The sequence below is a fragment of the Gadus macrocephalus genome, chromosome 16, assembly GCF_031168955.1.
Source record: "Gadus macrocephalus chromosome 16, ASM3116895v1".
NCBI classification, from domain to species: Eukaryota; Metazoa; Chordata; class Actinopteri; order Gadiformes; family Gadidae; genus Gadus; species Gadus macrocephalus.
In genome coordinates, this window is record NC_082397.1 from 25,441,644 (window position 1) to 25,464,931 (window position 23,288).

Here is a 23,288-nt window from a genome sequence, read left to right on the forward strand (position 1 = left end):
CCAATCTGGTTACAGTAACCCGGGCTGGATACACAGAACCCAGGCTGGGTACACAGTAACCCAATCTGGATACACAGTAACCCAGGCTGGGTACACAGTAACCCAGGCTGGGTACACAGTAACCCAGGCTGGGTACACAGTAACCCAGGCATACCTAAACCTCCAGATTGTCTTGAATGCACTAGCTATCTTATAAATATAAACAGTGACAAAAATGTTGGGAGGCATTTCATGCAAGATCTTCAGTTAAGTCTGATGACATTTAATCTGATGATTGCACTGAAGTCACTTCAGTCAAAGGGATTTGAACACCAATGAGCTATGTACTATACCAGACCGCTAGCCTTGTGAAACGATCCTGGCTAGTTCATTTTGTTTCTCTCGAAAACTTCAAGACTGGGATGGTGTGTCCATCGAGATATTAAAATATCTGTCAATGCATGTAGAATAATCACTGTTTTATGAAACTCATTACAAACATTATGCCTCCTGAAGATCATAGACATTATGTTTGTGATAATAAAAGAAACTGAAACCTTTGCCAACCCAAGTAGGTCCAGCTCTGGCATCGAACAAAGAGAGTGAGCTCTATTCACTCAACCAAGAACATTATCTGTTAAGAACAACTCAACATGGATGACAAACAAGTTCAACCATAGCATAACAAGAGCATTGATCCCTTCCCATCTGTCAACACTTTACCTGGTGTGAGGTGAGGTTGCCTTCAAGTCAACCTCCTCTCTACTCATTAAAAACTGACCTCAATGTCAACCACCTTCTTGGAAATTTGAAAAGATTGACAGGGACGATCAACTGTGCCTGAATGAGATGTCCTTTGCTTACTTTCTTACAATGTGAATAAATATGAAATACTGACAGTTAAACATGGCCTGATCCCTCCCCTTCAGGATCCATCTCTGCAGCATGTTAATAAATGTACTGGTTTGGTAATGAAAGGAGTCAATAGCCACCTGGGACATTTGGACCTGAACTATAGCATAACCACTCGATAAAGAATAAAACATGTGACGGACCCTGTGTGTATCCTGATTAAAGGGATGCTTATACAAATCCTTAAAAAATTGATAAAACAATGTTTCAGTAAGGCTCTCTAGATGCACTTTGAACAGTGCAGGACATTCATAATGTCCTGCAATCTTACACTATAGATGCAACTACGGGAACATACACCAGACTCACAGAACCCTTCTCCTCCCATGCAGATCAACAAAGATTTAAGGTGTACATTTAAATCTAGTTCTGCGATGAGTTGACACCAGTCTGAGACCGCCCTCAAGAAGTATTTTTCAGACTGCAGCGTGGCGTGTGTGGCTCCCATCTTCCGTGGGCCCGTCGTGGTGCTAAGGCCTCGGCAGCCCGGTCTCGGCCACCAGGCCTTCTTCCACAGCCACCTGGGACATTTGGACCTGAACCAATGACACAGAGGGAACCTTTAATGGGTCTGACCACCGTAAGCATTGGCGCCACACAGAAGGTTGGCCAGGAGAGGCTTACTTACCAAACCAGTAACACACTTGTCTTGCTAAATGGAATACATTGTTGAAAACAAAACGGATGACTCTCTTTTGAGTCATTAGAGAACCGTCTCCAAGGCCAGGAACACACCAGCATAATCTTGAATACATTATGACCTTCTTAAATAACAAATATTTATTTAGTAAAGCTTCAGCAGAAACCAAGGACGAGTAAAGAGAAGAAGAAAGAGGTGTAAGCTGGACCTGGCATCTATAATATGTTTACATACAGTAGGACAGGCCTATTAAAAGCAGTCATTAGCGTTTAATTAATGTTTTACTGCACCTTGAACGGCTGACTGATTCCGATGATGCAATGCAGAGCACTGCTGAAGTAGCACAGCACACACTCTCCTCCCAACACCGGGATCTCCCACTTGCTGACATAAACCTACAGGGTCACACAGAACCGGTTCAGGGAGTGAATGAGAGGGGAGGAGACTTCTACATGAAGTTTTGATGTTCAGAAAAATGTGATCCATACATTCACTCACCTAACCCGTCAGTTATAGCTGGTAAGCATTGTCTGTTCTGGGCCAACATATTTTCCCTTTACACGTGGGAGAGCATCCAAATGGTGCTACCAAACAGCAACATGGCCATACAGCAACATGGCAAACAGCAACATGACCATACATACCTCGAAACTGCATAGCCACCCTCCCCCTTCTGGCCACCATTGTACACTGTATTGTATTTTGTTGTATTGTATTGTATTGTATTATAGTAGTTAACTGTGTAGCAACTGCAGTAGCTGCTATCATTGCTGTAACACAGGGAATTGGTTAGCCTGGCGATTGCTGTACTTGCACTTGGTTCTATGAACATCCTTTCTGTACAGACAGCGATATATTGATGCACTTCTTATGACAAATGTACTTTTGTCTTACAATTTCTTACAAATTGTAAGTCGCTTTGGATAAAAGCGTCTGGTAAATGCCCTAAATGTAATACATATCCTAGCTGCTAAGTAAGACAGTTAACAAGCATTAGCTAGTGTTCCGACAATGTAGGTCCATTTAAGTTCTACCTACCAGAATTCAAGGGAGTGCAACATCTGGGTTTTGCAACTTTATGACAAAGCAAATGAAAACCAATTTCACTAATTTCAGCCAAATAAAACAACCTGGTTCATCAATCGGGCATCTCATGATATCAATGGTGTTTCTTCAGCAGACTCTGATCCAGAATCCCCTTTGGAGGACTGCATTTATATAGCGCTTTTCTAAGCCGTGGCCACTCAAAGAACTTCACAGTAGCAACCTTTTGGTGACCAGTCAATCCGCTCTGGCTCCTGAGCCACATGCCGCCCCGCGTTACTGAACAGGGCTCATTGGGTCTCACGTACCCGCACCAGCTCCTCGCTGGAGGCCACCTCGTCGTCCTTCACCCAGGCGTAGGTGATGTAGTCCGAGACGCACGAGAACCCAACCTTGGGAACGGATGGAAAATAATCGTTATATGAGACAATGCACTACACACAAACTATTGGAACTCGCCCTTCAAGAGTCAAGCCGGGTCCATGATGGAGACCGTCGCTAGGGCACCTTGAAGAGTCCGACCCAGTCCCAGTGGCTGGAGGGGAAGTCCTGCAGTGTGGAATAGACCACCATGGCGTCCATGTCGGCGCTCCAGTCGCCCTCTGGATACAGCTGCACCAGAGGGGTCTGCTGTCGCTTTTTCAGCTAGGGACAGAGGGACACTCCTGATCAGGGAATTACCTTTGACATTTCCTTACAATGGGTTAAATATGCAGGAAGTTCCAGTCAATACACATTTTGAATTTAGAATAAGTTATGAATTAGAAAATGGGAATACTGATTACAAAGTGTGTCTTCCAATGAAGGTTGAATGTAGCCTGACGTTGACAGACAAATTCTCCAATGTGTATTAGTCTGGGAAATCCCAGCTCATTGTGAAGGGGTGTGGTCATCAGTCACAGACCAAAAGGAATTTAGAATCAATTGGATAGACTTATCTTTAACTTTTTTATATTGCACTGTTGAAGGAGCCTGAGACTCAAGAATTTCATTGCCAGTAACTGCTTCTGTAATTGTTGCGCATATGACAATAAACCACCTTGAACCTTGAACCTCGAAAAGTTTGATACATCCGTCACATCCATCTTGGTTGTTTATGAAATCGCTCCTATAGGACACTTCATCGTATCAAACCCCCGATTTAACATGACAATAATATCGGTTGGGATTAGACCCGCGACCAGTCTAATGGAGATATGTCTGCACGGGACGCATATGCCAGAGCCAATAAAAAAATAAGCTTGCAGATTTGTGTGTAATGTGTAAAAAAATTAAATCCTAGAAAGGATTGGTCCTGTTTGTTGAGACGGCAGGTTAATTGTTGACATTGTCTGTGTGTAGGTGTAATTCAGCCATGATGTTTGTTCATGGTGATGGGCCTATGGCACATCGGGATGTGTGTTGAGCAGCTCCCATAGCGGTAAATTTGTTTTGTCCTACATAAGACAGAGCATACGAACCGCCCTGGCCGGTAAGGTTCCCAAAAAGTGCCCACAAACAAACAAATCCACCAGTTTGGATTCTATGTTTACAGGCCACTGCTCATGGGCAAGGAAGTGGTGTACTATAGGAGGGCCAGGCCTGAGCTAAGCACCATCTCTATCCTTTGGGATAAGGTGCAGGTGGTAGAGAGCTATAAATACTTGGGTGTGCATATGAACAATAAACTTGACTGGAAGCACCACACAGAGGCTGTCCACAAGTAGGGTCAGAGCAGATTCAACTGCTTGGGGCCTTTTTAATGTGTTTAGCAAAATGTTATTCATGTTTTATCAGACTGTTATGCCAGGTGCCATTTACTTTGCAGCCATCTGTTGGGGCAGCAGCATCAGGGCTTATGACTAAAAAGATTCACAAGCTGCTTAAGAAGGCTGGCTCTGGGCTTGGGACTGCTGTTGAGCCCCTGGAAGTGGTGATGGGGAAAAGGATGATACAGAAACTGTTGAACATTATTATATAACACATGCATCCCTTACCCAATCTAGTTTGTAAACAAAATAGCGTTTTTAGTAGGAGGCTACGGCAGCTAAGCTGCAAAAAGGACACTTTTTTTTACTGCAATTGCACTTTATAATGACTCCACTTGACTGATTTTTCATCATATATCTTTATTTATCTATCATATTATGCACTGTCAGAGCTAGTATTTTGTATGGGAAAAGCTCATTGATTCAACTTCAGTGATTAAAAACAGCCAAACACATTCTTTGTTGGCAGTTCGTATGCGCTTCTACGGGTCTGACAAAACCAAAAGTACAGCTATTGAGCTGCTGAACAATGTGTAGAATAAAATGGTCTTCCTTTGATCGCCAGATGCTCAATTTCTTAAAGGGGACATATTATGAAAACAACACTTTTCCTGGGATTTTGGGTGTTGTTTTGAGTCTCTGGTGCTGCCACACGCATATACACTTTGAAATAAGTTTGTACATGCTTTTGTGAGTGACATAGGCATTTCTGAAAGTACCCTGCCTACAGTTGGTGAGCGAGTCAGTTTCGGCGCAGACTCTTACGTAGGAATCAGGCACATTTGAATATTACCACCCATTTCCCCGTCCAATCAGAGCATAAATACTATTTTGTGGACCAACGGACGAGCGCTGAGCGGAGATGTTCACAGATTTCAAAAATAGATGTCTAATTCATCAGTTTGCCATGTTTCTGCCTGGCAGGAAGTCCGGCAGACTCCCTTGCTCCCCTGCTCCCTGCTCCGCCGCTGGAGCTCCCCTGTTGGAGCTCCAGGAGTACAATCCATTTCGCCTCCCTGTCTCGGTTCAATCTGGACTTCAGAGAGTCAAAGTCAAGGTTCCTTTCCGCCAATTATTTTCAACTATGGCCGACATAACCCCCACTACGAGTCTTTACTTGTTGTGGAAGTACCAGAGACGTCAGACTCGTTCTTTATGATTCATAATATCATCCGAAAAGAGAAAATAAAATAAAAGAGAAAAGAAAAGAGGATCGAGAGGAGGGATCAGGAACAGGATCAGGAGACGGGGAAGTAAGCTACCACAACCTGCTTTCACTCTGTCAAATGTGCGATCGCTACGTAATAAGATGGATGAACTTGCGGCACTTGTTAAGCTTGATTCAGATTATCGGAGTACAAGTTTATTCTGTTTCACTGAAACGTGGTTAGCTGAGGACATTACAGTGTGCTTGGATGGCTTTACATTCATACGCTTTGACCGGGACAAAGAAGTAACGGGGAAATCAGTCGGAGGTGGTCTTTGCATGGTTGTAAATGACAGATGGGCAACGAACTTCACAGTTCGTGAGATGCACTGCTCATGACACTACGAAATCTTGTCTGTGTCATTTCGTCCCCGCTATCTTCCCAGTGAATTTCAATTAATAACAGTAATTCTTGTTTATGTCCCTGGCCCTGACAACGTGCTGGCAGCAGAGCGCATTTTAGAATGTTATGACAATGCCGTCTCCAGGGCATCTGACCAGCCCGTGTTTCTGATGGGAGATTTCAACACCTGTGACGTCACCGCACTTCTCCCACAGTTAGAACAGTATGTAACAACGCCAACACGGCTGAATAGAATGCTAGATTTATGTTATGGAAACATCCCGGGTGCATATGTATCCAAGCCCTGCCCTGCCCTTGGGTCCTCAGATCATAATGTAATACTACTACTGCCTAAGTACAGACAAAAATTGAAGACCCAAAAAGTACAGGCCCAAACCATCATGGCATGGGAGGTAGACTCCATTCAAAGACTGAAAGGATGTTTTGAGCTGGCAGATTGGGAAGAATTCTTCAGGGAATGCAATGGTGACCTTAACCTGTTGTACGATACCATATGCTCTTACGTCACATTCTGTGCTGATAGTGTTATTCCCACCAAACAAATTAAGATCTTTGCAAACAATAAGCCATGGATAACCAAAGACCTTAAGAACTGTCTCAATTTAAAAAAGTTTGCATTCATCCAGGGTGACCAGCAGAGAGTTAAAGAGCTGAAAAAGGAGCTAAAGCAGAAGACCAAGCTGGCCAAGCTCAACTACAAAAACAAAATGGAGGAGAAGTTCATCATTGGAGATATAAGGCATGCATGGAGGAGCCTAAACACCATGATGGGCAGGAATAAGAACACTGCTGCAGTACAATGCCCAGACCCTGCTGCCTTTGCTGAAGAACTCAACACCTTCTATGCCAGATTCAACAACATTGACTCTATGGAGGAAATTGTCACTCTCCTATACCCCCCAGAATCTATCTGCATAGAAGAGAAGCGGGTTATATCCATCTTTTCCCATCTCCATTCCTCCAAAGCTCCTGGACCAGATGGGCTGAAGGGCAGAATACTGAAGGAGTGTGCAAGTCAGCTGGGCGGTATAATGATGGAAATGTTTCAGCTCTTCCTAGATGCCAGTTTTGTTCCCAGGGCGTGGAAGGAGACCACCATCCTCCCTGTTCCCAAAAAGCCCCGGGCTAAAGCTCTGAACGACTTCAGACCAGTGGCACTCACCTCTATCCTGTGCAAATGCATGGAGAGAGTTGTTGCAGGAGAGCTCACCACCACCATCGGTGAGAATCTGGATCCACTGCAGTTTGCCTACAAGCCAAAACGAGGTGTGGAGGACGCTACATTACATCTACTGGATACCATCACAAAGCACCTGGACTCCCAGAACTCCTTGGTCAGGATCTTATTCATGGACTTCTCGTCAGCATTTAATACAGTTAACATCAACACACTCCTGCATCGCCTTCAGCAGCTTCAGGTCAACCCAGCACTGACACTTTGGATCAAGGAGTTTTTAAAGGACAGACCCCAGCATGTAAAGGTCCAGGGTGTAACATCGTCCAACATCATCCTTAACACTGGAGTCCCACAGGGTTGTGTCTTGTCTCCCATCTTGTTCTCAATATACACCAATGAGATCACATGCAACATCAGTGGATTCAAGCTATTTAAATATGCAGATGATCTGGCCTTGGTGGCCAAACTGACAGATCAAAGCACCCTGTCCAAGTACACCCAATATATCACTGAAATGGCCCTGTGGTTCAAAGAAAGCTCACTGCAGTTGAACATCAGCAAAACCAAAGAACTGTGTTGCCATAGGAGGAGGGCATCTAACACCCCACATCCACTTTCCTCACCTTTGACCCTGGAAGGACAAGTGGTTGAACAGGTGGTGAAGTTCAAATACCTTGGCACAGAGATCGACCAACGTCTGTCCTTTAGCCAGCATGCAGATGGGGTTTACAAGAAGGGACAACAACGTATGTATCTCCTGAGGAAACTAGACACCTTCAATGTCAGTAAAGACATTTTGTCAACTGCCTACCAATCTCTGGTGGAATCCATCATCACTTGCAACATTACATCCTGGTACGGCTTCCTCACAAACGCAAGCAAAAGCAGACTTAATAGATTAACTAAGCAAGCAAGCAAGCTAATAGGAATACACCAGAAAGCTCTGGAGGATCTGTATATCCAGGCAGTGGGAAGGAAGACCAACTCCATCCTCTTAGATCCCTCCCACCCACTCCATCCTTGTTTTGATCTACTTCCTTCTGGCAGAAGATTCAGAATGCCTTTGGCCAGGAAAGCTATCTACAAAAAATCATTCATCCCCATAGCTATACACACACACTCAAAGAACACACACACACACACACACACACACACACACACACACACACACACACACACACACACACACACACACACACACACACACACACACACACACACACACACACACACACACACACACCTTCAGTCAAAAGACAATTTTCTAGTATGGCAACATACTAGACAATAAAGCTTTTTGAATCTTTGAATCTTTTTGAATCTTGAATCCGGAGGCGCACATAGCTTTTGGCCGTGATATTAGAGATTAAATATCATATTATATAGATCCCTATATATTATTATTATTAATAAATGAATACAACTTTATTTATTATTATTATTATTATTATTATTATAGATATAGATATAGAGCTCCGGGAGTCCACAATCGGCAATAATCACTTCTTCTCCATGCTGCGGTTCACCGTGAAAGCTTATTTGTATGCAATGGGCAGCAGCTCATTTGTATTAAAGCTACAGACACCAGAAACAGCACATTCTGAAGGGACTGAAACAGAGGGGAATAGCGAATCTTCATAACCTAAAAGCTATTTCCAGCAATCAGCTTCAAAAACATGTTTTCTCGAAATCATATACTATGTTTACTTGTTGGAAAAGCATCATAATATTTTACCTTTAAGGTGTGTCCACCAACTAAGCCAGTTGAATTAAAACCATGGCCGATTTAGATCTGGACGGAGACAATGTCAACCAATAACCTGCGGTCTCAACAATCTAATAAAATATAAGTGTGTGGTATCAATCAAAATAAAATAAATCCACGTAGAGAATACAGAAAGTGGGTTCATTGATGCAAACACTGCACCACCCATTGGGGCCTCCCCCAGCTCACCTCCAGGGTGAAGAGGCCCACCACCGGCTTGTGGTCGCTGATGCTGTACGTCATGTCACTGTTGTACGACTCCTGTCTGATCTTCAGAGGGAGCTCCAGGTCCTGGTCCTTGCCCCCTTGGGGCCGGAGCCTCCACAAGATCCTGTCGGTCCAGGCTGGCTTGCGCTTCTTGCCGCTAGAGCAGGAGGAGAATGAGTAGAAGAGTGTATTATAGAACGAGGAAGGCAAGGCAAGGCAAGGCAAGGCAACTTTATTTATATAGCACTTTTCATACACAAGGCAGACTCAAAGTGCTTCACATATAAACATTGTCATACAATAAAATAAAATAATAGATAAGTAAAAGAAAAACATATGCAAAGAAATGGGTAAAATAGAAAAATGCATTTTAGTATTAAAATAGAAAATAGAGGCAAAGTTAAAAAGCTTTTTAGAAAGTGCAATGTATTTAAGATTTTAGCAGAAAGCTATAGCAAACATAAAAGTCTTCAGTCTTGTTTTAAAGGTGCTCAGAGTTGGGGCAAGTCTTAAATCCTCTGGGAGTTTATTCCAGCTATTTGTTGCATAGTAACTAAATCCTGCTTTCCCATGTTTTGTGTTTACTCTGGGGATAATTAACAGATTGGTCTCAGAGGATCTTAGTGGTCTAGAAGGCTGATGTAGTGGAAGCATATCAGTTAAATATTTTGGGCCTAAACCATGTAGGGATTTATAGGTTAGCAACATGATTTTAAAATCAATTCTCTGACCTACAGGAAGCCAATGTAACGATTTCAGAATTGGTGTAATATGATCAAATTTTTGGATCTTTGTTAGAAAGGGGAAGGGGTAACAACATTACACTACCATGGAGTATATCCATTGATATAGGACCACTACCATGGAGTAGATCCATGGATATAGAACAACTAGCATGGAGTTGATCAATGGATATAGAACTAATACCATGGAGCAGATCCATGTCTATAGAACTATTACCATGGAGTAGATATATGAATATAGAACTACTACCATGGAGTAGATCTATATCTATAGAACTACTTCCATGGAGTAGGTCTGAGAACTACTTCCATGGAACGGATCTATGTCTATAGAACTACTACTGTAGGATCAATAGGTCTAATGTGAAGCTTCAGCTTGACGCTCCTTTTTCCCTACGACGCATACCTCATCCAATATCCACAAAAATAATCCACCGGAACACGACGTGATGTTTAAAGGGTTAACTTGTGCAACGCAAAATACAAAAAATCCTTTTCCACAATGAGGTTATGATTGGAGGCAAGAGAATGAGAGAGAGAAAGAGCACAAAACTGTGTGGCTCCACGCTTGTTATCCTGACAGTCTGTCACCGGTAGTTAAAACTATTAAGTTCCTGTCACACTTCAAAATAAAGTAACTAAATGTGCGCATACACCAAAAATATTGCAAGTGAATTGCAAAATAAAATTCTATCTATTCGAAAAATTAACGCAATTAACTATTTTATTATTTCACTTATGAAAAACCAAACGTCATTGTAAAATATGAACTTAAATAAAGCAAATAGGCATTTAGGCTCCTACAACTACCATGGAGTAGATCTATGGATATAGAAAAATAAACACTTGATACTAGTCTGTATACTCCAACACTATTTTTGGATCTAAAACACACGTTTAGTTTGAGCTTTTGAATTTGAAGGGGTAAACTGGTTCTCAACACAGTAGTACTAAGTAGTGTTTTCATTGTGTGCATTAATGTCATGTCTAAGGGAATTATCAATCATGTGATAATATGATTTACAAAAGATAAACTAAATGTGTATGCCTCACTCACCTAGTAAAGTATCTCATTCAAGCACTTTTAAATGACAAGCAAAATTGGAATTGTTTTTGTCCAGTGTCTTTTCTTTTTGCCTGTTCTGTGAGATATATTGAACATTACCATAGAGTTGTGTACTAGCAAGGTGAGTATGCGACATCATTTCAGTTTTTCAAGTCTCTTCTATCTTCTTAAGGTACTGTACAGTAGCGTGCCGTGCCCCTTCATTTCGGTGGGGCAGAAACTACTGGCGTATGACCACACCCACAATTTATATATATTTTTAACATGTATATTTTGAGCAGCCGCGTGCCGTCCATATGGGCAGGTGGGGCGCCGAACTCCCTGCAAAAGCATGCTCCCAAAAAAAATAGTTCCTCAGTAAATCATTGCTCCAAGTTTATTTTTAATAATGTGATTGTCACATTAACTATCTATAGTTTCTGTAGGCTTTGCGACTGTTTTTGGTCTGTTGACATCACATTGATGGTGGCGATTCTAGTTGAGTTTAACGTGTCATGCAATGTGGGGCGGCGGAGCTCAACGACCGCGTCCCTCCGTATGTTTCTCGCATAACCCTGCAGGCTGCAATAAGAATTGCAATCAGCGCTATAAGACGCCCATATGGTCGTAAAGTAATCTGCCCCATGGTCATATTCTAGGACTGTTGTTGTTTAAAATAGAATTACTCCGCCTGTATCTTTCGGCATTGAAGACTATTTATTTATTTATTTCAGCAGGTATTCAAATTGCATTCCTGATTTCATACCTGATTTAAACAGCTGTTATTGAGAAATATCTGATTTCAAAAGTGTTGTTATTGAGAGATTTGCACACATCGTCGGGCCAAGTTCCAAATCGAAGGTCTGCTTGATTGATGACTTGTATTTCTACTTTTCATGTATTTGCAATGCACTCGCTAAGCCTGTTGTTAGAATAAAATATGGAAGAAATAACTTCCCTATAAGGGACATCATATATGACGTGTTGCGGATGGCACTTCAAAAGCGTGCAGTAACATTAGGCTATTAGTTTATTTTTAATTCTTACTCACAATTAGTTTAGTTAACATGTTTTAATGTAGCTCGTAATATACGTATATGTAAAAAATATATATAAATTGTGGGTGTGGTCATACGCCAGTAGTTTCTGCCCCACCGAAATGAAGGGGCACCGCACGCTACTGATATTGAGCTACATTGTTACAAACATGTTAACTAAACTAATTGTGAGTAAGAATTAAAAATAAACAAGTAGCCTAATGTTACTGCACGCTTTTGAAGTGCCGTCCACAACACTCTTCATATGATGTCCCTTATAGGTCTTTGATGGTCTCAATGGACATCCTGCCGTCTCCAAGCACGGAGTAAGTGATCCAAGATTATGTTTGAGGTAATGGTTTGATTACGGGCTACCATCATGCATAGAGAGAAGGGCATTCCACAGCATTAGCTCAAATGATGATAGTTGGCTCAACACAAGGATGGCAGGAGGCTGGTGGGAGTGGTATTATATTTCAGTGCTGCATTTGATGTTCTTAAGGATGCTTCTAAAGGTTTAAATGTACTGCTTTGTACTGGATGGAGAGTTATCTGTCCAAGAGAATGCAGAGGGGTTTCGTTAACAGCTTTTTTTTTTTGCAAAGCGCTAAAATGTGGGGTTCCTCAGGGAAGTGGCTGAGGACCTCTCCTTTATTCTATAACTAAAAATGATCTCCCATCAGTATTTGAAAAAGCATTAGTGGTTAAGGATGCAGATGATGCAACTACGTCTAGTGCAGCATTAACATATCAAGAGCTAACTGATGAGTACTGAACTCACGACCGGGGCCGAGTTGGTAAGATCTAATGAGTGCTGAATAGTTCCTAAACCAAATGGATGGTGTTTGGACCTACTGGTCAGTAATCCTTCACTCAGCGTATACCTCAGTGGGGCGCCAGGAGAACAACTTCAAAGACCAAAAATAAATCCAACTTGCTTCAAACAAAGCAGCCTGATTAACTTTCCATTGTCCAATATGCACAAATGTGTTTCAGATTATCCGTACCTAACCTACCCTAACCTCTCATGGATTCTCTTACAGAACAGATTACAATCAAGTTTGCAGATCACTGAGTAGTGTACATCAGAAGCAAACCCAACTATCTGACAAGACAAGACAGCTAAGGATCTGTGTCTTACCACTTAGACCATGGACAAATCTACGTTCAAATATTATACTTTGAAAACAAGGCCCTCTGAATTTCTGAGTTTTGAATTCACCTTTTTGAAATTGAAATATAAAAAAATGGACTTTGCTGGTATTCAAAATACTATATTTATTACTCAAATTCAAGTGGGCAAAATACCAACCTGAAAATTCAAACCATAGCATTTCGACCTGCAGAAGAAGGCCATTCCTAGTAAAGGCCTGAGCATCGAGACTGAGTTTACATTTCGATACCGTTAAAAATGTAACCCTTTTGGGCAGTGATTTGCTTTCATACGTTACAGGATGGATCTCTTTACCAAAAAAGGTAACTAGAACAACTACCAAAAAACAAGAAGAGAGTACAGAAGGCAATTAACAGGATGAAAAAACTCATTACTTATTATTGGCTGAAGGTTTCTGCTTTCTCTTATTTTAAGTAGTGTCTTCTTTATGTTTGCATTGTCCAATGATTTGCTGATGGATCTTTGTAAGTAATATGATATATGTATGTATCTGTCAAAACAAATCTTCGGAAATCTGGAAAACCAAATCTGGCCAAAGCTGGCAACACTGGAAACAACATTAGATTATATATGTTGGGAAAATCAATATTAAAAACTCTAGTGTTAGGATGGCATGACGTGGTTTAAATATCCGAATAAGCATTAGACAGTTTGAGCTTGCTGTGCAAATACCACAAATCTGACAAAAATAATCTTGCAAAATAAATGTTCAGCAGAACATTTATTATGCATCTTCAGTGGCATCAGAACTCATTATTTATGAGTGGACAATGAAAGCATAGATATTGATAAACCCTTTCATCATATGAAACGCTTTAGTTTCATTGTATAGTGTGTCACATTGCGGCACACTATACAAGTTGTTAATAGAAAGGTAGTGCATATAGTGTGTTTTAAGCTGTTTAGAACAGGTAGGGGTTAAAACATGAGGGTAAATACATCTTTAGAGATCATACTACTGCAAACCATGTCCTGTAGTGATGCGCAGGTTACCCAATTACCCGCGGGCACCCGCGGGCCGGGTGGGTTGGGTAGCAGTTTTCTCTAAGTATCGCGGGTTCGGGTGGGGCGGGTCAAAAAAGCCAAAACCCGCAACCCGGAACTTTTGGAATACATAGGTGAAATCGCAATTTTGCGTTAGCCTACAGAACTTATCATTTGCATACATCCCACTGTCACAAAGTTATTGCACTCAAAGCTCCCACTCCTGCTAGTCGTCTGAGTTAGGCTACATAACCTGGGTGTCCACCTCACATTTTATTCTATACTTTATATTTTGTAAAATTATGTTACCTTTTAGAATGGTATAGTTTAAGATACAGCTCCGGTTAGTTTATCCCAACATGCCATCCGTAGCTTTTGTTTGCACCGCCAAAACTTCTAGGAGGACTCGGCTACATTGCCTTTGATAGTTTTGAGAGTTAGTGCGTGTGCATTGCCTGCGCTATGTGTCTGTTTGTGGGAACATCATAGATAGACATAGGCTATGTCTTCCACGCATTTGTTAACAGTTCTTCAATAAATAATTGCGTAAAGCTGTCGTTGTTGTTTGATGTAGACCTGCCGTTGAAGTTTCACAATAATGCGAATTTAGCGCAAATCCTTCTCATTTAGTTACGTGTTAAATTAGGCATAAGCCTCAGCCCCAGGCTTTTTATTTTATTTGTTGTTATTATTATTTTTATTTTTTTGCGGGTCAAATTGGGAGGGTCGGCTGGGCCGCTTCAGAATTCCCCACGGGTCGGGCGGGGCGGTTTGGAAAATGTTTTGGGTCGGGTTGGGGCGGGTGTTAAAAAAACACCCTCTCGCGCATCACTAATGTCCTGTATGGCCTGTGAAGTTAAAGAAAGGAGTATAGTTATTAGAGAGAGAGAGAGAGAGAATGAGAGAGAGAGAATGAGAGAGTACAGATTGTACCTGCTATGAATGAGAGAGTACAGATTGTACCTGCTATGAATGAGAGAGTACAGATTGTACCTGCTATCGTAGACGTGAGAGTTACGGTCAAACTTGTAAGTGGGCTGGAAGTCCAAAGGGCCTTCCTCAAACTCCTGCAGGATTGGCTCCTTCTTCTTCATCATGGTCAACTACACACACACACAATACCCTAATCAAAACGCCATTAGCACCATTGCAGCAAGGAAACACTGAACGGAATTTGTTCTTACCTGTTCCTTGCTCCAGAGCAGCTGGTAGGTTTGGTTCTCAATACAGGAGCGCACAAAGTGCATGCCATGGTCCTGGATGCGGAAGTTGAGATCCCCAAACCAGAATACCAGCCTGTGTGGAACCAGGGGAACCGGTCATTGCATTTCATCAAAGGCCTTGTTACCCTAACGCCTCCTATCGGTCCACACTGTCTGTGTTTGGCTGTTGCTCAACAACCCTCTGATGCGTAGAAATCTGAAGACTGCACTTTACAGAAGGTATAATATGTCACATTTCCAGTTGTGTTGTATTCCAACAATATCCCAAACGTTTCCAACAGAAGTCGGACCCAGAGTAATTCTGAGTTTGAATTGCGGTAACAGTGCAGTAAAAATTTGCCAACGTCTTCCTACTCCTTAATCCCCTAACTTCTGGGGAAACATGCGAAAACAGTCATCAAGTATGGACCTTTTGCATTGATTTGAAAAGCTTACTCGAATTCACTACTTCGATAAATTAGTCATGCCGAGCACCAAGCTAGGGTGTGTCCCTCACATACACTAGCCACGTTTAAATGAAAAATTCTGGTCAGATTAGATTTCTAATCGGAATAGAGTTTATCCTGTCCGAATGTACTGTATATATGGCATTTACAAAATTGGTAAGCAATACGTATGAATTTCTCTCGCGCACACATCAGGATTTGTCACATCTGCACTGGTGACACATAATGGACGTCTTATCAGTATTTGGCCTTTTTATGTTTAGGCTTTTAATGAAAGCCCAGCAGGAGAGAGCTTTTCTCTGCCTGCTCCTTCAATTAAGAAGAAGGAGTACAGCACAGCGACGTCAGGATCTTGTCCGGTCTTTATATTTACCCCCTCCTCCGCCGCAAACAGTACGTATTTGGATGAGAGTGCGCAGCGAAGACTGTTGGGAGAGAGTGGTGTTACGTAAGGGATAATGCATAGATCGCCGGTCATTATCAGGAAAATAAGCCGGGGGCAAACCAGACACAGACGCGAAGCGGAGGGGTCTTGCTTCGCCCTGAAGGGGGATTATTTTCGATAATCACCGGCTTTCTATGCATTATCCCGCTTTTTACATGGCTACTTGCCAAAACGAAGAAATAACTTCACACAGTGTGTCTTTTACAATTTATTTGTTACCATTCTTAGTGTTCATCAGCAGAGAAATAGTACACAAAAGACGTTTACGTCGCATAGCAACCGAATACGCAGGGGTTGATAAGTTACCGGACTACTTGCGGAGTGATACGAAAGAGGTGAATCAGAGGCAAAAAATCCACTCTCCTTGACAGCGGTCAATTATGCTTAGCAACAGTGAATTATGTAAGGGATATTGTAAAGAGTGCAGGTCATTATCGGGAAAATAAGCCCAGACAGGGCAAACCGGACACCGACGCGAAGCGGAGGTGTCTTGCTTTGACATGAAGGGGCTTATTTTTCGATAATGACCGGGGACGTTCTATACATTATCCTGCTTATTAGGCCTAAAAAAAAAACGGAACCAAACCCAATTTTTTTTTTGAGGCCTTACACGGCTACTTGCCAAACTAAAAGATACTTCACACAGTGTGTCTTTTTACAATTTATTTGCTACCAGCATTCGTAGTGTTGATCAGCAGAGAAGTGGTCTGCCAAAAACGTTGATGTCGCTTAGCAACCGAGTACGCTGGGGTTGATAAGTTACCGGATTACTTGCGGAGTGATACGAAAGACGGCAAAAAAATCCACTTTCCTTGACAGCGGTCAATAATACCGTATTTTCCGCACTATAAGGCGCACCGGAGTATAAGCCACAGCAGCTAAATTGAATGATGTTTACATATATAAGCCGCACTGGAGCCCGCCGCTTAAAAATCCATAGATTTAGGAGGTCCCCTAGTGGCCGTTAGCTATAAAATTCAAAGATTAGCCGCACCGTTATATAAGCCGCAGAATCGCAAAATGGGAAAAAAGGCACGGCTTATAGTCCGAAAATTACGGTACTTAGCAACGGTGAATTATGAAATGTAATTCACCGCCGGAAGTTATGAAGGGCCCATTCAAGTGAACAGAGCATTCCACGGTATTGAGAAGACCCGTGTAATAAGTAAGGGATAATGTATAGAACGCCGGTCATTATCGGGAAAATAAACTTATTTTTGATAATGACTGGCGTTCTATGCATTATCCCGCTTATACACCGCTACTTGCCAAAACGAAAATATAACTTCACACAGTGTGTCTTTTTACAATTTAATTGTTACCATTCGTAGTGATGATCAGCAGAGAAATTGTTCGCCAAATAAGTTGACTTCGCTTAGCAACCGAATACGCTGGGGTTGATAAATTACCGGACTACTTGCGGAGTGTTACGGAAGACGTGAATCTGAGGCAAAAAATTCACTTTCCTTGACAGCGGTCAAATATGCCTAGCAACGGTCAGTTATACAAAAATAAGACAGCTGAACGTTGGGAAGGCCCATGCAAGTGAATGGAGCAGTCTACAGCATTGAGAAGAGCCGTGTAATAAATGAATTCAGTGACCAGGAATGGCGAGAAAATGCTAGGATGATCGTTCGTTAAATTATGCGAGCCAATGAAAAATATATTGCCAGAGGAGGAAACTGTACGAAAGGCAATTCTGTTGGCAATGAGAGTTGCCATGGTGCTATACAAGATGGGCAGCAGTGCTGAATGAATGATTGTGAATCCGTTCGGGGTGCATAAAAGTACTAGCGGAACAATAGCGAACTACTGCAGTTGCTGATGCAATCTCTCCAAGTTAAAAAGTCGCCGCACCCATCCCAAATCAATCGGAATAAGTGTATAAATCTTGATTATAGCGGACTACGCCACTTCTTCTAATCCGATTGAAAGTCTGATCCGATCAGAGAATTGTATTCCGATCGAGGCGTATATGATCATTTTTCATTCCGATTGAGCTGTTCTACTTCTAATCGGATCAGAATTGTCCATGTGAACCCGGCTACTGAAGAACACATCGATCCTCTCTCTCAGCAACACACTGATATTAGACAGTCTGTGGTCATCCCCTCCCCTCTCCACAGAGAGGAGAACATAATCCTTTAAATTCATTAATACAAACTATCCGGAGTTAATGAATTAGTATGAGGGATGAAAGGAATACAAAAAACGAATCTAATAAATGGGAAAAATTACAACAAATAACTCATTTACTTGTTTTGTATGCAACAACAGCAATTGATTACAGCAAAAAGAACACTTAGACAACTCCATCTCCCTGCTAACCTGTGGTCCAGGATGGATGGTGCCTGGGGGGACTCGAAGGTCTGCGTGTCCAGGATGTGCTCAAACTCGTCCAGGCGCTCTGTGGCGTTCTGCATGTGGGCCGCCAGGTGACAGTTGAGGAAACACAGACTGTGGCCGTAGAAGGACAGCCGTACAGACACTCCCCCTTTGTTACCCTGAGAGGACGGAAGTAATAAGAATAAAGTTCTGTTTTATTCATGCAGTCATGATCGTGGATTATTAGCCAGGTTTCAATCGGTTAGCATTAAATCAGAAAATATAAAATGCATTGCAGTTTCAGTATTGATTTCCCTCTCTTCCTCCCAGTGATAATTGGATGGCTTGTATTCTCCCTCCTGGCTACACAGCCAAGCGGGTTTCCATTACTGCACACTCACGGGAACAAGCCCCTGTTATGGTGAAAGTACCTTTTGACAGCCTTTCTGACTTTAAGGAGGTACAAACTACAGAAAACAGTGAGAGGGGGATTCTGATTGTGGTCAGAAACCCCCTCTGAATCCAAGCCCTTGAATCCAATTTTATGAGCTGTCTTTGACCTTTCATATTTGGGATATGTTCTGGTTATTTGACAATTTGATATCCTGTTGTCCAACACTTTAAGCAGGTTGGAACAAAATTGCAAAACAAAAAAAAGGATCATTATGATAGCATTTCCTCACTAGGCATGCTAGCCAATAACAATAATCGCAATGTTCATTTACGTATTATATTTATTCACCCAGTAGCCAAAGATGCCAGTGCGGGTGAATGTGGACTGGATGTCTCTGATGAAGGGGACATGGTCCAGTTTGGAGAAGACCAGTATGAGCAGACCCTGCATTCTGATGGACGACACCTGAGGAGCACAACACCCCCCTCTTTATGGTGGTGGAGAAACATGCTCAAGAAGTGATACTTGTGTGATAGACAGACACACAGAACATGGAAGTACAGCAGTCAGGTGTATTGGAGGCTCAGGAGGCAGGGGTAGGGGTGCAGGAAGAGGACCCCTGCCGGTTACCTTGAGGTACCCCAGGGGAGCCAGCGTGGTCATGAACTGACGGCTCCACCCGTCATCAAACGCCAGGTCAGCCACCAACCGCACAGGACCAGAGTACACCTCCTGGAGACTACACACACAGCACATCGTTTACTTCCACATCAGACTACAGTAGGCCGATCATTCCTAGCCCATTTTTCTAGCCCCATACCCGATCACGTAGAGATCTGGGCTCCTGGGGGAGCCAAGCTGGAGCAGCGAGGCCAGGTCGTCCACGGGGTCCGCCGTGGCCACGTTCCATGTGACCATATGGAGCCTGCAGGCAGGGACAGAGAGACCGATGCCTTCCTTTACTCTCTCTGAGAAAAGATGGCTATTTTTACTGTCATTCTAACAGATAAGGCTACACTGTGACACTCAGCTTGTTGATCCACTAAACAGTAGACAGAGGGGTGCTGAGCTGAGGCTGGTGTGTGGCTACAGCCGGAAGCTCATAAAGAGACCAGTCATCCCTGCATCAGGATACGCTTTAAACTATAAAATTGATTTTTTGAATAACAAGGAGTTTCTTTGACTCTGGTCCTCCATGACTTTGAAGAATCAGAAAGAAAACAGCAATAAGCTGTTTATAACTACTATTGTTTCTTTATAGCGATTTCTAAATGCTGGTAGAGAATGGTAAAGATGGTCATTTCAGAGCTGCAGCATCAGCTATTACTGAACAGTAGCAATAAGTGGGATGAGGAAACAGCTAAAGCTCCCCGATGCAGTGGTCTTCATCAGGTCTGTCTCTGCCACTCCACAACAACACACAGAGCCACACAGTGAACTATCCAAAGGGGGTTAAAAGGGCTTGGTTGTGAACATCCATGTCCACCTGAAGCGGTCCATCCGTGGCATGCCAGCCATTTGGACACCAGCTTATGACCAAGTCATCAGCTGGTGGAGCCGTTGCCGCAGCAACAGCTTTCTAGCGGTGGACCGGGAGAAGACACTGGCGAGGCTGCTGGAGCCGATGCGTTTGCCATGGTTCCAAACATGCGGTTGTCTCCTCCATGACCAGAGCTTCGATAGGGAGGGCGGGGGGGACGGATAAGACTTGTTGGAAGGGTTCTTTGGCGAGTGAAAGTGTGAGAGGAATCGAAGACGTGTGCGAGGAATCAGAACCTCAAAGCTTTGCAGTTAAAACAACAATGCACTCCTGTTGACTAACAATACCCCGTCTACAGCCCTAATTCTTGGATGTTTCCAATGGAGCAAATGACCTTGTTGCTGAATTAGGGGGCAATTAAATGGGGCTGTGTTTAATCTTCAGACAACAAAGGCCATGTGAAATATCTGTAATCATTTGATATGATAATATCTGTCTTGCTCGAAATAGATATTGTGAAATACCTCTCTCTCTCTCTCTCTCTCTCTCTCTCTCTCTCTCTCTCTCTCTCTCTCTCTCTCTCTCTCTCTCTCTCTCTCTCTCTCTCTCTCTCTCTCTCTCTCTCTCTCTCTCTCTCTCTCTCTCTCTCTCTCTCTCTCTCTCTCTCTCTCTCTCTCATACAGTTACCCTCCTTAAACTAATCTCTAAGTGAATGTGAAAGGCTTAAAGTAAAGACCCTGACACGATGCGGGCACATTGCAGACACTGCTCTGTTCTCTGATCATCTGAATCTGATCACAGCTAGATGTTCCTCACCTGAACCTGATCACAGCCAGATGTTCCTCATCTGAACCTGACCACAGCGAGATGTTCCTCACCTGAACCTGGTCGAAGCCAGAAATTCCTCTCTAGTATATAAACTCGAGAGAACGTGTATTGGGAAAATTGTATTTTCCCATTCTGTTTCTCTAACTGCCATTTGTTGTGTGTGCCTTTTCCCTGACCGCCAGGATGGCCATTTCTTTAATAGATATTGTATCTGGGACAGATGACACTTCACATTGCAATTGTCAATAAGCATATCAGGTAATGTTTACCCAAGACAGAGTTGCCTGTGTTCCCATCAAGCAGAATAATGCATAAGGGGATCCCTGCTCCCTTGAGACCGGTTTACCCCAGGTCAAAGGTTAACGTTAGATTATACTAGGAACAGGTAGGGTGGCAAGACAGTGCAACGAATAAGCGACAGAGCTTACACAAGCGGAGCTTAAAAGGACCACCTTGGATTATTGTCAGGTTTGTTGAATGATTATTGTATGTTTGCTTTATGATTATTGTATGTTTGTTGTACGTTTGTTATACGTTATTGTATGTTTATTACTTCGGATGTTCGGATGACTCTTTATTCTTAAACAGTTTCTACAGAAACGATTGACTTGGTGCAAATTCCCACCACAAACGGCGACCTGTTCCCACCTGAAGCTTTGCTTTGCGTCGTTTTCATTTGATGTAGTCGTAACTGGGTTATGTTCCTCGTTGTCCTCCATCATCGAATACACTGATGGCAAAGAGGAACAGTTAACAAATTGGACCAATAGTCAGTTAGGGGGCAGATGCACAGTCTGCAGATGCAGGATTTAACACATGATTCAGCTTTAGCATTAACACATTCACCAACTCATTCACACAGCGACGGCGGTGTCAACCAGACAGGGCGACAGCCAGCTCGTCGGGAGCAGTGAGGCTGAGGAGTCTTGCTCAGGGACATTTCGACACTCAAGGACACAACGATGTCCTAAACAGTGCCACTTACTATAACGGACATCCGTCATATGATACAGTATTAAAAATCTACAAAACGACACCTACATACTAGTTATAGATACCTGGTAATGCTTTACAACCTCCCGGATCGGCAGTAGTATTGTGAGCGCTGTGCTCTTGTTGTTGTGTGTCGGGATGCTACTTCCTGCATGGTCACATGTCAGCAGGCCAACCGCGCCCCCTACGGTAGACCACAAACACTTATTATCACATGTGAGCAGGCCAACAGCCTTTTACAACCATGAAGCAATGATTCGATTTAGTCATAAAGATGAATGACCCAAGATATTTTAATATTCATATATATTGATATTTAGACCAACCAACTGGTTCACCAACCAGTTGGTGAACTTTCTACTCTGCTCTGAATTCATATTTAGGTGAGTGCTGCATGCAGCGCAAAAACTATTGTTGCTGTACGCAGCGCTCAACTATTGTTCTTTCTTACAATGGAGGAGCCCCGTCAAGGATTTGATTTGTTAAACCTTCGTTCAAAGATTTAACAAATCAACACACATTTCGATTACCTTTATACTTTTATCAAAATCACAGAGGCCATGTCGGCTTGTTTTCAGTTGGTCTCTTTAATTTACGCTGAGATTACAGCGCGAGGACGTGCAGGCAGCGTTGCCAGATTGGACGATTTTTCCCACCCAATTGGACTACTTTTAATAACGTTAGGCCAGAAAAAAATGGCGTGATTATTATAATTCTTTCAACAAACATCAATCAATACCATACCTTTCATAACACATATCGTCTGTGCAGCTAGTACCACCACTATTAAAGAAATACACTCCTCAATGTCAAATTTCTTATTTAAAGGGAAACTTCACCCATTTCCATTAAGCTTTGTATCGTTAGAAACCCACACATATTTTTGAATGGTCGTGCATCATTACCTTATTTTCTGGAGAGACTGGAGAGATCCGTATCGATCTCCAACACTTCCTGTTTAAGATGACGCAATATGACGATTTTTGCGTAGAAGTAAATAGGAAGTGTAAGAGGGGAGGATTCTGTAAGGCCGTTCCTCTATTCCAAGTACGCGAACTACGGACTCGTGGACTTGGAATGTCGTACTTGGCAAGTCCGGACTTCAAGTAAACACTTCCATGGACGGGA

At 42.6% G+C, this 23,288-nt stretch overlaps 1 protein-coding gene across 1 annotated transcript; it reads right to left on the reverse strand.

The window, feature by feature from the left end:
* Positions 1-992: 992 nt before the first annotated feature.
* Positions 993-22,364, reverse strand: inpp5ka (inositol polyphosphate-5-phosphatase Ka). Its single transcript, XM_060074396.1, has 13 exons — positions 22,226-22,364; positions 21,816-21,897; positions 19,680-19,784; positions 19,490-19,598; positions 19,208-19,324; positions 18,469-18,644; positions 15,211-15,322; positions 15,020-15,129; positions 9,026-9,200; positions 3,083-3,220; positions 2,884-2,967; positions 1,822-1,926; positions 993-1,427 (listed from the first exon to the last, which is right to left on the reverse strand). The coding sequence occupies exons 2-13, from the start codon at positions 21,887-21,889 to the stop codon at positions 1,362-1,364; spliced, it is 1,371 nt and encodes a 456-aa protein (XP_059930379.1). The 5' UTR covers positions 21,890-21,897; positions 22,226-22,364; the 3' UTR covers positions 993-1,361.
* Positions 22,365-23,288: the final 924 nt, after the last annotated feature.

Bases quoted from the DNA above. Each gene is read 5' to 3' on its own strand.
- inpp5ka (XM_060074396.1), bottom strand. From the start codon at position 21,889: ATGATGGAGGACAACGAGGAACATAACCCAGTTACGACTACATCAAAT. The intron at 18,645-19,207 runs GTGAATAAATAT...CCGTCCTCTCAG, and splicing joins CTGGCATCTTTGGCTACTGG to GGTAACAAAGGGGGAGTGTC. The intron at 2,968-3,082 runs GTGCCCTAGCGA...TCCGTTCCCAAG, and splicing joins ACTGGGTCGGACTCTTCAAG to GTTGGGTTCTCGTGCGTCTC.